Raw genomic sequence first — 13,144 nt, 5'->3', positions numbered from 1 at the left:
CAACCAGTTGCAGGTTCCCCGTGGCATTCACTTGTCTTGTTTGCTGTTGTCCCATCTGAGGGCACCAGGCGCGTTTACCCCGTCGATGCTGGTGTCGTCTCATATGGTATGCCCCTCCAAATCAATCGTCTTCAGAAGATAGAGACCAGTCTTCGGAATCCGTATCAAGTACATCCGGGACTTCACGGTCTTTCAGATCGACAAACCCATGGGCCTCAACCTCGTTGTACTCGCTACCCTCCAGCAGTTCCGGTTTGTGAAATAGCCTAACGGATCCTAGGCATTTGTTCGATACATAATAATGTATACACTTGGGACTCTGGCATTTGTAAACCATGCCGTAAATTGCCTTTTGAAGCACAAAATGACAGAGCCAGCATGGCAACAAATTGTCAGTAACAAGAGCTATTTTGTCCAGTATCTGACGGAGAAGAAAGCATGACACTTACCGCATAACAAATCTGACAGTCCTCCATCCCACTCTTCCACCGACCTAGTTTCGGCCGGTGTAGTTTAGTTGAGTTAGGATTGGCCTCAGATTTGGCAGCACTTCTAATACCCGGACTGCTACTGAGGTCTCCAGAGGGCTGCTTGGGGACCTCTGTGCCGCTGCCACTGCTGCTGCTGGGCTTCAAAAGTTCAAGCACTTCGGGCGAATGACCGGTGCGCTGAGCCAGCTCCCAGGGTCCAACTTCGTGAGCCTCAAAGTTTTTATCGTATATGGTACGCCTTACGCTTGTGTCGGCACCATTGTCGATGAGCAACTTAATGGTCTTTGAAAAATCGCAATCTTCGGATTTTATCCCTACTGTATCTTCGTCCTCGATACATCTAGCAGCCCAAGAGATCGGACTCCAACCATCATCAGCCACGTCCATGCTGCGCTTGCGCGACTTGCCCCAGGGCATCCAGTTCTTAGTACGGAGTAATATCAGCTTCACCGCATTAGCGTTGCCGAATTGAGCTGCCCAATGTAAGCAGTTTTTCGCCAGCGTGATCCGGAGCCATTAGATCTTCTCGGTAACTTGAAGTTATTGCCGCGAAATTGGGCAGCCCGCTAGCGGCAGCCAGATGCAGTGGCAAGCGCCCTGTAGCCTGGTGCATTTGATGAACTGAGCAGCCTGCATCAATAAGAAAGCGGATGGTATATGTGGTCCCACCAAGACATGCTGCAGAAAGTGCGTTGGGTAGTGTGCCAGTGCCAGATAGCTCAACATCGACGCCCCTCTCGACTAACAGTTTGAAAAGACGATCTCGCACGTCAACTTTCAGCTTTCTGTCGAGGTTATCTATTTCTGCACCCCATGAGAACAACGCTTGACTGAGTGGCGTGCCCAATATCGCCCTGGGACAGATACGGTGAACGTCTGCCCCACCATCCAGCAGAGCAATGATCGCCTCCATAGCCTTTGGAGATGACGGTACGAGTCTGCAAAGAGTTTGCAAACAAGTCCCGGTTCTGTGATCAACAGAATCAAGCTCTATGTTTTTATGAGCGAGAAGCAAGTAAAAAACATCACATGCTTCGTTTTCAGCAGCTCTGATCAGGGGTTTTCTCCAGTGCTACTCCGCAAGTTGACGTGTGCACCTGCTCTCAGAAGAAGCTGATGGCAGTAGATGTTTATATTGCGGCGGGCTTCGCACAACAAGGCCGTTGTGCCTTCGATGTCCCTGCTTCCAATATCCAAAGATGCACGAAATTCCAGCAATATTCTCATCATGTCCGGTTGCGAGTAGAGGGCATAGTACAACAAAGTACATCCTAGATTATGCTTGAGGTCTAGTCGCGCACCAGCTTCGACAAGGTTCCTGACAACATCCGCACTTGGATACTTGAACAATCTGATAGCTGACCAAAGGGGCAGAAAGGTGGATTGGACCGTTATGACATGGTCGTCGGCTTCTAGGGCAGGTAGTTGAACATTTGCCCCGTTATCAAGAAGTAGCTTGACTCTTGCCGTTGACTCTCTCCACACTGCAGCTAGCAAAGGGCTTGCAGTTGTCAAAGGATCAGTAGGGTTCGGATCTGCGCCGGCTTCCAAAAGGAGCTCGACAACACAATCGTCCTCAGACACCCAAGTGGCATAGCCTAGAGGGGATAGTTGGGTTTTTATCTTTGCCCCTCCCTTGAGGTAGGTCGATGAGATGTTCAGATTTGGCTTCCACAAAAGTAGCTCTCTTATTTATAACCTAGGTATTCTGCGCAGAGATTGCATGGACGAAGGGGGGTGCATTGAATTCATCGGTCGCGTTAACGTCAGCGCCGTGATGCAGTAACCAACGCACAAGCTCCAAGGTACCTGCTCCTCTTTGTCTTGCGCAAGCAATCAAAAGAGTATGTATTTCGTTGGGCCCCGAGGTGTTGATCGTTACATTATCATCTAGCAAGATATCGGCTGTTTGTAGCAGGAACCTATGGTCCAAACGTGGATCACCGTCGACAAAAATGCCATCAAAAACAGCTGGTGCCAGAGGAGGTTTGATCATGGATTGATCGGCGCCATGGGCTAGTAATAGGCGTATGAGCCCGCAGCTGCGCCCATGCCGAATCGCTTTCACTAGCGGCGCTCTGGATGTGTAAGAGTCTGCCATGTCTGGGTCAGCTCCAGCTTCAAGAAGAGCTTTGGCGGTTCAAGAGAAACCATAGAGGCATGCGAATTCAAGCGGCCTGTTTTCATATCGGTCTGGAAGAGTTGGGTGCGGGGTGCAATGCTCTGGGTTATCTGGGTTCGGATCTCTGTCGAGAATTGCGGCCGCTACTTTCCAGCTGCCACCAATAACCGCCCCGACTAACGCCGTAGCATGACGGTTCTCATGAATCAAGTTTTGTCCTTCATCATCAACTCCTTTGCGACACCGAGATATCCGCCAAATGACGCGACAGATAACATAGATGACCACAGGCTCTGCTGATGCATATATGTTTCCGTTGTACTTCAGCAGTACTCTGACCGTCTCTGTCTGACCTAGCCTCGAGGCCTCATATAGCGGCGATAGTTTACTTGAACGTTCGCTCTCTTCTCCAAACTGATGGTGCAGTACAACGTCTCCAGGCTTGCAACCCCCGTGCAAAACAAACTTGGCCAGTCGTCCCATGTCGAGCCATGCTGTGGCTAGCAGCAGCGTACCATCCTGTATGATGGTGCTTTGCGGTGATGGGCAATATCCGGAATCAGTTTTTTCCCTGAACTCCTCGGCCATCCGGCCCAAGTTCGGGCTCCTCATGTTGGTCTTGTCTCCTTACTGTACCTATTCGACTGGATATGATCACAGCTATTAGCAAGGCCAGTTCTTCATCATTGGCCTTGACAGCTACGACAAGGCTTGATTCCAAAGCGGTTTTCCAGTCCACCGCGGTTTCTCGTACACAAAGTTCGGCCAAAGTTCCCGACTTTCCTCGAGTCGTCTCTTGCTCCTCGCCATTGCGATCAACCAATGGCTTAGAAATGAAAGATCTTGCGTCGACCTCTGGAGCATTGCTTTCCGGATTTGATCCAAGGTTACCAGATCAAGCTCAGTCATCACTGCCAAGGGAGATGTCAAGTATCTTGTTTGAGGAGAAAATGGGTTCCTCAATGTCCAAAAGGCACAGGCCCAAGATGCAAGGGTTTCAGGCATCTCTGTTGGCCGAGCAGCTACGGGGTCAGCAACAGTTGCAGAAGCCGTGGATTCGTTCATCTTGGGCTCATTCAATCCTTGACGGATCCGGTAGAGACAGTGTCGTCGAAATCGACTGCTGCCACAGAGGATGAAGCCGCCGGCTGATGGGCGGGAAGTTGAGACAGTGCTTTGTCGTGGATTAACAACAAGGGCAAAGTAATGAACGTGGTGACTTGGTTACTTGGTTACCGAAGATAAGTTGAGGTAGAGGGTGGCGCTGTCCTAACTCCGTCTTTTTATATATACGCTGATGATCGGGTTGGCAGCGAATATGGATGGTCTCGACAATTTCATCACTCTCCTCATCACTCATTGAGGGCACAAAGGCACATGTTGGTTACCCCTTATCACGCATACCCCTCCTTGTTGGGCGCTTGCGTTGGGCTTGTGGAAGACATTGAGTGGTTAGGTACGTTGGCGTCAAGTCAAGCGATCTCCTTTGGCTGCAGGGAAGGACGCACTGTGCCGACCCTACCAATAAGAGGTAGGTATGCAGGCAGGTTTGGCAGATTAGGCATCCGAGGGTACCTTCCACTACTAAAACAACATGTTTTCAACATATTGGTGATTAGGCAAGTACCTAAGGCAGGCAGATACTGAAATCCTATGACAGTGGAAATCAGTCGTTCTGCCAACACAAAGAAGTCATTTGCAAACCTGTCGGTTCCATTGAACAAACATGTGAGTAAGGCAAGACAATCAGGGTTGCCCTGCACGGCTGGCCAAGCTTGTAAGCTCAATCGCCCCAAGGTTCATGTAGTCGATTTGTATATCCTAAGTTAGATTGTTGAGCTCGTATCTTGAGTCAAACTCCACCGGATCATCACTTTCTCTGGCTGCAAATAAGTTCACCAGTCGACTTCCAAGGTTGGGCGTCACCCTGATTGATGGAAGGCAATGGAACTCGTCATCATTTTGACGCTCCAGCAGAATGGCTGTGCGAGGTTGAGTTGAGACCCCAGTTTTGGCAGAATCCTTCTCGCCCAATAACCAGTGTGCCACAAAGCGGTATTCCCCAAAATGTTTGGCGGATTGTTTTCCATGACGGTTGTTTTGTGACTCTTCGACTTGGTGCTTCCCACCGTCCCCTCAAGCTTTGTTCCGAGCACAGGTTCGACTCCCCCTCCTACCTAGCTTTCGAGAAGACTCGCTGGTGCTCTGCATGGTTGTTCTTTTCCCAAAATGATACCAGCCTGACAACTCAGGGGGATTCCATTGGTAGCCTTGGCCTTGAACTCGAACCTGATATCGGCCTTTACAATACGCATGGATTGGTATTAGGAAAAGGGGAAAAAAGTCGTACATCAGCAGAGTCATTGATTTCTTCGAGCGCTCATTCAGGAACCATGAGTGATTGATCGCCTTGGCGGTGCAGCCTACATGAAATGCTGGCATGTTCCTTACAGTGACACAAACGCCGACACCTTTACTCTCTGTTTCTGGTTGGGCTCGCTGCGAACATAATAGCCTGGAAAGTTCAACCAGGTAAGTCCAGTCACCCAAAGGGAAGTGTGGAAGTTTTAACCGCCCTCAATATATAGAGCTCCAGTCTGATTTCGTCGGATCGGACCCGGTTGTTGCATCCTCTTAGTCATCCACGTACTTTGTGTGGCTCTGCCATAGCTCAAAGTCTTGCATATTGATAACCTTCGGAGATTTATAGCTAATAGGAATTAGTCTACAATAATAAGAATCGATCCAGAGGGCTCTGATAGTCAAGTAAGCCACTAGAAAACTTGGCCTACAGAAATGTGAAGACTCGCAAACCTGGTGCTTTTGCAACAGACGCGCCCTTTGACAATCAGTATGTCTTAGCACATTTAAAGACTGCTGCAAAAAAGACATTTCCTGCTAATCTTTGGGGAGGTTCTTTGCACTGTATATTCCTGTCATACCATCAAGGCGGTCCAGGGATTGGCTGAGGTAATTAATATAGACTTTATGTGAGCAAGTGGTATTACAACAAGAGCAAATGCGCAAACTCCCAAGTTCCTACTTTGTAGGGGGGTTCGGCTAGACCAAACGCGATTTCTGTGGGTATCTAATTACCGTGCCCATCCTCTTGATTCTAAAACCGTTCTGTACCTGCGCTTCTATGGTAGTTTGACGCATCATCGTGCGCATAGGCTAGCTATATTATGGATGCGAGAGAGCCCACGGGGTATTCCGGAGTTTCAACAGTATGAATTTGAGTACGACGACTACAGCGATCATTCGGATGACCGTATTGAAAGCTTTGAGACGGCGATATATCCGAGGACGTAAAGGAATGGAGCAGGCTCAGCTTGTAAGAAGAGATGCAAGTCCATTATCGGCAACCCTGACACCAGCTCGTGGGAAAAGTTGAAGGATTACAAGGTGAGAAAATCTTCTTGTCCGGATAACCTCGACCTGAATGTTTGTCATGAGGAACTTTTTCGAGGCATTGCTTAATACGCCAGAGTACAAGCCAGGTATATACGAACTGGGACCTTCTCACTGTGTCAAGGCCGCACTACTTCACGACGACGTTGATATTAGCAGCCTCAACCTTACAACAACCGCCTACAAGTCACTAGAAATTCACACTGCGAGCCCGATGGCTATTTACAACGAGCATGGGTTCAATCAAGCGGAGAGCACGGAGCCATTGTGGCCAAGATGATTACATTCATCAACCCCATGGTGTCTCTACTTCTTTTAAAGCTGCATGATGGGAAAGCACCAGATGGGACCTGGGTGCCATCGGCAAAAAGTGCCGCTCAGGCTATCATGTGCGCTGTGAATTGAAAGGCGGACATCATTTCCATGTAGTGGACAATCAAGCCAAAGGCTGGACACCGCATCCGGGCCGGCGACAATGCGAAAGAGGCAAATACCGCTATTCAAGAGCTACAAGCTGCCATCGACAATGCAGCAGAGAAGGGGATCATCATGTTTTGCTCCGCCAGCGATAATATCGCAGCCGGAGATACCTTTCCTCACAAGGCCCAGCCCAATAATATCTTTGGAATCGGTGCTGCCACGGTTCAAGGACAGCACGACCCTCAAACCGAAAACCACACGGCCGTCAGCTACTTTTTCCCATACAAGCACTTGATATACTTTTCTCGCTCACTGCTCTCCAGTACACAACATCCCGTGCTTGGAAGCCGTCCCTTGGCTGTCTATGAGTGACCATTGGATTATCAATGGCATCATGTGAGCTGCAATCTTATGGCGACCCAAAGGCTACTTGGACTAACATTATTGATACCTCGCTTGGTGATATCTGTCTGGTATAGCTTGTTTGCAAGAAGTCATCTTCACTATTCCATGTACACCACAAATGCCACTGTATCCAGACACTGGGCCCTTAGGCCACTTGGAAGATACTTTAGTTCGGTAAGATGGTAAGGTCAATATCCAAGGCCATAACTTCTGAGAGGATGTTAATGCATCTGGCATCGTGAATTGCCATAGTAACGTCCCTTATGTCCATCAAGGGATTTGAGTAACAAGATCAAACTAAGATCCTGTTTGAAGCAGGAGTAGCGGTGATTAAGCAAGACGGTGATTCGTCTTTCGCCTCTCAGGGGTTAGCGTCTTTTGCGTTTTGGGTGGTTGCCAAAACTCCATGTTGTAAGCATTTAATTAGTATTTACAAAAGGAAGAGAAAAAAAAAAAAAAAGGTAGGGGGAGGTTGCAGAAACGCCCAGCCCTCAAGTAGATCTCAAATCTGCGGGTCTATCCGGAGGTGGGGCGATGGGGACGTGAGGATGACGTATGGTTCGGCTGTAATTCTCAATCTTGACATTCCACAGCTCAGTTACGGAATGGCAAATGTTTACCAAGGAATCTAAGGAACCTAGATAGAGTAATTTATCTGGGGTAAGGTAAGCATACTTGTAGCTATCGCGATATTACCGGACTGGCGGCAAAGACAGTGTAGTGCGCCTGCGCCCTTTGTACCCCGCAAAATCTCTCAAGTAGTCGGAAGGGAAGGCAATGGCTGGCACCACCAAGGACCGCAGGCCTAAAAAGCCCGTGGTGCACTGCGTCGGCAGCCGGCCGCCATTCGAGCCGCAGACTCGCTGCAGGGATGTTGCCGCCCTCCAGGCCGCCGAGGAGCTGCTGGCCAAGGACGACTTTGCCGGCGCGATCCGTTCCTTCTTTCAAATACCGGTCGGGGATGACTACGTCTACCACGCCCTAGCCAGCGTCAAGCTGGAGGAGGTGCAGCGGGCCGTCGAGTCGGGCGGTGCTGGGGGCCGTCATGCTTGGTATAGGAGGAGCGAGGATGGTCAACCTGTAAGTTTGTCTTTTTTTGTCTGCTCGGTCTTTAGTCCCGGCGCATACATGATTGCAGATCCAACACGCACCCATGACTGACCAAACATATATAAAAAAAAACAGCTTCCATCTCCACCACAAGCAGACGTCGAAGCCTACATCTCCATCTTCGACCCAGCAAAATCCGCCCCCTCGGCGCTAAAGTCTTTCCTCTCCAACGCAAAGAAGGACTCCATCCGGCTAGCATGCGCCACCCTCCTAGCCGAAAAGCGCTTCATCCACCCCGCGCTCACCCAATCCCTCACCATCCCCAAGCTCCGCAAACCTACCACCACCACCACCACCGGCGACGACACCCACCCTTCAAACCCGTACCTCAACTTCTGGGCCTGGTCCTGCCGACGCCTGCAATGGTGCGGGCCGCACCCGACCACGGAGCGCGTGCGCATGGCCCACCCGGTGCTGCCGGTGCTGATGCACCATTTTGGCTGCGCCGTGCCGTCGCGGGAGGCCCTCGAGGTCCTGCGCGTCCTGGCCGCTGGCCGCACCGTTGCTGACGTTGGCTCCGGCAACGGCTACTGGTCCTTTATGCTGCGGCGCCACGGCGTACCCACCCTGGCCGTAGACAATGAGCAGTCGCTCTGGCGAGCAAACTGGGTTGACGATACCATCATCGACGACGGCGTCGCGTGGCTGCGTCGCCGGGATCCCGCCGGTGGGAGGGATTTGGTTTTGTTGCTGGTTTAGTGAGTCTCTTCCTGTTTTTGTTTCTTTATTTTGGCCGCTTCGATTACATATACTGATTACTGTTTTGTTCTGAGTCCAACAGCCCGGTAGTTGGCCAGGACGGCAAGGGCGAGTTCACTCGCTCCCTCCTGGCTGCATACACAGGCGACACCGTCGCCGTCGTGGGAACGCAGAACCGCAACGGATATACAGGCTTTGCGGGTATGACCATGGATCAGTACATGGAGCAAGAGGCGGCCAAGGACTGCCCCAGCAGCGATAAATGGGTGCGCGTGGCCCAGATACCGCTTCCCAGCTTTGCAGCAAAGGTAGGCGTTTTTTTTTTCTCTTCTTCTTCCCTCATCGACTGCGTTCTTTTCATCTTAACAAGTTTCGTTGAGAAAATCGTCATTGCCCTGTCAGACGTTGATTGACTTTGTGTCAATCTTCTTGTCGGCTCGATATTGGCCATGGAACCTTGAACTCTGTGATAATCATGAAACATTGCGCTGACGTCCAATCGCATCACTCTTATCAAAAAAGGACGAGGCGCTGTTTGTATTCCAGCGTGGGGATCGTGCCCCGAGTACACCTCCAGTCTCTGGTTGATACGCATCAGATTAACCCTCAACATAAGCAATTGTTCCCGGATGGAAATAGTGGTGTAACATCTGTCAATTACCCCAGTCTTTTTTTTTCAACGTGGCAGAGTGATACCTCTCACGTTCGCCCAAGACACGGTACACTTGCCCAGACTCTGCTGCACACCTTCCAACTATCCAAACTATTTACACAAAATAAGCCACACGGCGGCGTGATTTGCTCAGGCGAGTCCAGATAGGGACGACGCTGCTGATAACAAAAAAAAAGCCAGCCCGGGCACTGGTATTTCCAATAACGCCCCGCTTCAACTAACTACTGTTGGTGACCCCCCGATGTGATGTGTCACAAACGCTGTCCAAAAACACACACAGGTGATAAAAACAAAAGCCAAAAGAATAAGCCAACTCAAAATATTTGTACACGTGTTGTGAGGATATGTGCCGGGCCATGCCTTATGTGGTTATCCAAACTCCTCGGTATCTCTTCTTCCCTCCATCCCTCGCCTCCAATCTGCTCCTGTCCGTCGCCTGCCGTCCTCAAGCATTAATTCGTGGGTATGATAGATATATGCAGATGCAAAAAAGAAGTCGGGCTTTCAGGAATAGCTTCGGATCAAGCCCGCTAGCCACCATTCTCATCGGTTTGTTGTGTCGATTTGTTGTTAATGAGCGGAAGACGCCAGGCCCTGGCTCCGAAAAGAAATAAGGGTTTTTTTTTATCTAGTACTTTTCGAAAGGTTACAAGATGAGAAAGGAAGTTCTGTGCTCGCGCCAGCGATTCTATCGTAGGCGTCACCCCATTAACAGGCAGAAACCGTCCTGTGCGTGGCGATGAGGAAGCCCTGCCAGCCGCCGAGGCAAATGGGTGTTATGTCATAAAGGTGTGTCGTAATATGATGCCAGACCGATATTAGATGATGAGTGTTGTCGGTCCCATCCTTCGCCTGTGTTCACCGCCTGAACAGTCGCATGAAAACTGGCTGCAGGCTCTCCTTGCACGCGGTTTGAGACCGCGGCTGGTGCGCCATGGCAACCCCGTTCAGACTCCTGGCGACCACTGCATTCCCAGAGGTTGGAGTTGCTCCCTTGCCTACGAGCCCTGCGCCTACGTTGATGGCAAAATCAACGAGGTTTGCAGAGTTGCCGTTCAGGAGTGTCACGTTCCGCGCCTGCTCAATTGTCACGCCCTGAGTGCCCGTCTTTCCGCCAGCCGCTGTGAATAAGCGCTGGATTTCACCTTGAGCCTGCTCGGCAGTCTGCAGCGACTCCTGCTGCAGAATGAAGAGCACTGCCACGCGCGCAAAGTCGATCACCTCGTTCGTCACGGAGAACGAAGACGACGGTACCGCAGGTACAGCAGGTACTGAGGGTTTGGGCGTATTCGTGGGTGCACTGGGAGTGGGTGCCGGCGTCGTCATCGTCGTTGGCGTCGTCATTGTTGTTGGCCGGGTTAGTGTAGGTCGGATGGTGGTAGTGACAGTGATGGTTGTCGTCGGTAGGATCGATGGTAAAACGCCCAGAGTTGTCGAGAAGGTTGCCGGCCCGGTGAGAACAGTAGTGAATCCTCGTCGTATCTGCCTCTTCGCAAAAACCGTGACAACCTCCACTTTGACCATTGGGTTATCGTCGCTAACTCCAAAATTCGCGACTCCTCCTTGAGAACCATTGGAGTTCTGGCTCTGGCCGTTGAAAGTGACCAACGCGTTCTCAGCTATGCAGCTCAAATTGCCCGCGTTGAATTTGGCAAGGATTTGCGAGATCGAAAGAGGCACTCCGTACGTTGCCTGGGAAGCTGCAACAATTCGAGGGATCGCATCTCCCAAGGTGACGTTACTAATCTGAGAGGCACCGATGTTGGGGTTCTGGTCAACGATGTTGGTGGTTGTACAGCTTTGCGTCAACAGCTGAGTGCACGTTTGGCCAGTGAAGCCGTTTGTGCAGATACACGAGCAGGTGCCTTCAGTTGTTACAATGTTGATGCCGCCGTTCGCGCACGTAAGCTGAGCTTTACATTTGTCTATGGCTGACTGAGGAGCTCCGGCAGATGCGTTGTTTTGCGGGCGACGAATGACGAAGAACTCAACCGGTATCACGACGGCTGCCGTAACAATGATGAGAATGATGAGCACGAGGATGATGAACCCCCACATAGGCAGACCGCAACATCTGCGGCCCTCTTTTTTGCCATTCCGGGTGCCCTTTTCGGTGTTGTTCAGGTTCATCTCCGCGAATGAGTTCACATCGTTGTCAAGAGCACGCTGTTGTGGCGGTGACCGGCTGGTGCTAAACCGGGCGGGCAGAGGCCATGATTGACCCACTGAGTCCCGCAAACTCTGCCTGAAGCTACGACGTGGAAGTGAAGGTTGAGCTGGTGGAGGGAAAGCCGCTAGCATGTCTGACAGCCCTGATTGATGCTTTTCAAAATCATCTGGTTGAAATAATATCAGCACTCTTCTGCACACGACGCTTGCATATGTTGAGCTTTTGGATTTTCTACTCACCTGACGTATCCTTCTCGCTGTCGATATTGGCGTTCGGATAACCATAAGATTCTGTTGCATCGAAGCTGTCGAAGCGGCTTGCCGGCCTACGACCCTTTTCGAGACTTGCTGCAAGCCTAGTCGCCCGACGAATCAGGTCCGGTAGACTTGTCAAGCTACCTCGGGATTCGGCAGCCTTGATGCCATCAACATCCAGCCTTGGAGGCCTACGGATGGCGGAGAGGTGGCTGTAAACTGGCGGCTGTGGCGAGACAGACATGCGCCGACTGTATGCATCCGATGGGTCGGAAGAGCTTGCAGCCCCATATGCGTTCAGGATAGAGTCTGCTGTGAGTGCCATGCCCACGCCGGGCTTGGCCCTGGGCACACTGCCGGAACTTGAAGAGTCACGGTAGCCAGTACCCAGAACAAATGGGCCTCCCTGCAGTGGCGACGGTTCCGGGCGCTCATCCCCCTCTGGGATCTCAGACGCCCTAGTCGCTGTTGAAGTATTGACTATGGAAGCCTTGCCCCTCTTGCCCACGCTTGCACTCCTCACTAGTTGGCTTTCATCGCCAGCCTCATCGTTGAAGGCATCTCTGCCGCCCACCCTGAGCCTGTCGTCGAAGGCCCCATCCTGATATTCGGTCGGACTCGGGCCTGGGGACGCTGAAGAGGCCCAACTTTCTCTGGGCATGGCCGCACTGGATGCATACGAAGTGTGAGACCTAGCTCTTGGGCTCTCTTCTGGAATCGGCGAGACGAATGACGCATTGGAATAAAAGGAAGAAGCCCCACGTCGCGCGGATGGGGGCGGGCCGAGCGTTACACTCCTTCGCGGAGGCCCTGTGACACCACCGGTCATGGGTAGCGGGAAGTCTGGAATCGAGCCAACCGAGTCGAGGGTCGTTGGACGGGATTGAGATGATGCCATTGACTGTGCCATGGAAACTTCAGATTCGCGTCCAGTTTGCGGAGTGTACTGAAATACAGGAATATGTTCCTGTATTTTTGATGCATCCAACATTGAGGGAACATGGCTCGGGCTTGGACGAGGAGGTCGTTGAGGAGCAGGTCCTCTTCCCGGGGGCGGCTGATAGATTGGCTTCGATATTGAAGATGCCGGAGGACCCGCGAGAGGCCACTGAGGTACTGGCGTCGGTCTCGAGATCGTGGGAGGGCCTGACGAGCCATCTCGACTAGTTTGCACGGGTCGTGGTATCCTGGAAATTCCAGCATTCGGGCTTATAGGTAAACCTGGTGCTTCTCTTGGTAGTCCAGCCATGGCCCTCTCCCTGGCCCTCTTGACTGATCCCGGTGTCGTCGGTCGGTCCTCCATGTCTCGCCCATCTTGAGGGTAACTCATTTAGCAGAGCCACCGTAAATGTGCCGTCGATGGAAGCATTCAAGTGCTTCCACAGCTGT

General features: G+C 51.5%; 5 protein-coding genes across 5 annotated transcripts; 2 read left to right on the top strand and 3 right to left on the bottom strand.

Annotated features, from left to right (window-relative positions):
• Window positions 1–121: 121 nt before the first annotated feature.
• Window positions 122–908, bottom strand: PgNI_10700 (uncharacterized protein; the record flags this gene model as incomplete). The annotated part of the gene is made up of 2 exons (XM_031130673.1): window positions 122–349; window positions 450–908. 2 exons carry the CDS (start codon window positions 906–908, stop codon window positions 122–124), a joined length of 687 nt encoding a protein of 228 aa, XP_030979504.1.
• A 1,723-nt stretch (window positions 909–2,631) lies between these two features.
• On the bottom strand, window positions 2,632–3,225 carry PgNI_10699 (uncharacterized protein; the record flags this gene model as incomplete). Its single annotated transcript, XM_031130672.1, has 1 exon — window positions 2,632–3,225. The coding sequence occupies one exon, from the start codon at window positions 3,223–3,225 to the stop codon at window positions 2,632–2,634; it is 594 nt and encodes a 197-aa protein (XP_030979949.1).
• A 3,075-nt stretch (window positions 3,226–6,300) lies between these two features.
• PgNI_10698 (uncharacterized protein) lies at window positions 6,301–6,816 on the top strand (the record flags this gene model as incomplete). Its single annotated transcript, XM_031130671.1, has 2 exons — window positions 6,301–6,420; window positions 6,454–6,816. 2 exons carry the CDS (start codon window positions 6,301–6,303, stop codon window positions 6,814–6,816), a joined length of 483 nt encoding a protein of 160 aa, XP_030979950.1.
• Window positions 6,817–7,515: 699 nt separating this feature from the next.
• PgNI_10697 (uncharacterized protein) lies at window positions 7,516–9,246 on the top strand (the record flags this gene model as incomplete). Its single annotated transcript, XM_031130670.1, has 4 exons — window positions 7,516–7,929; window positions 8,035–8,657; window positions 8,741–8,966; window positions 9,181–9,246. The coding sequence occupies exons 1-4, from the start codon at window positions 7,627–7,629 to the stop codon at window positions 9,244–9,246; spliced, it is 1,218 nt and encodes a 405-aa protein (XP_030979942.1). The 5' UTR covers window positions 7,516–7,626.
• Window positions 9,247–10,189: 943 nt separating this feature from the next.
• On the bottom strand, window positions 10,190–13,085 carry PgNI_10696 (uncharacterized protein; the record flags this gene model as incomplete). Its single annotated transcript, XM_031130669.1, has 2 exons — window positions 10,190–11,667; window positions 11,741–13,085. The coding sequence occupies 2 exons, from the start codon at window positions 13,083–13,085 to the stop codon at window positions 10,190–10,192; spliced, it is 2,823 nt and encodes a 940-aa protein (XP_030980260.1).
• Window positions 13,086–13,144: the final 59 nt, after the last annotated feature.

The sequence above is a fragment of the Pyricularia grisea genome, chromosome VII (genome assembly GCF_004355905.1).
Source record: "Pyricularia grisea strain NI907 chromosome VII, whole genome shotgun sequence".
NCBI lineage: Eukaryota > Fungi > Ascomycota > Sordariomycetes > Magnaporthales > Pyriculariaceae > Pyricularia > Pyricularia grisea.
This window is presented reverse-complemented; position numbering and strand designations above follow the sequence as displayed.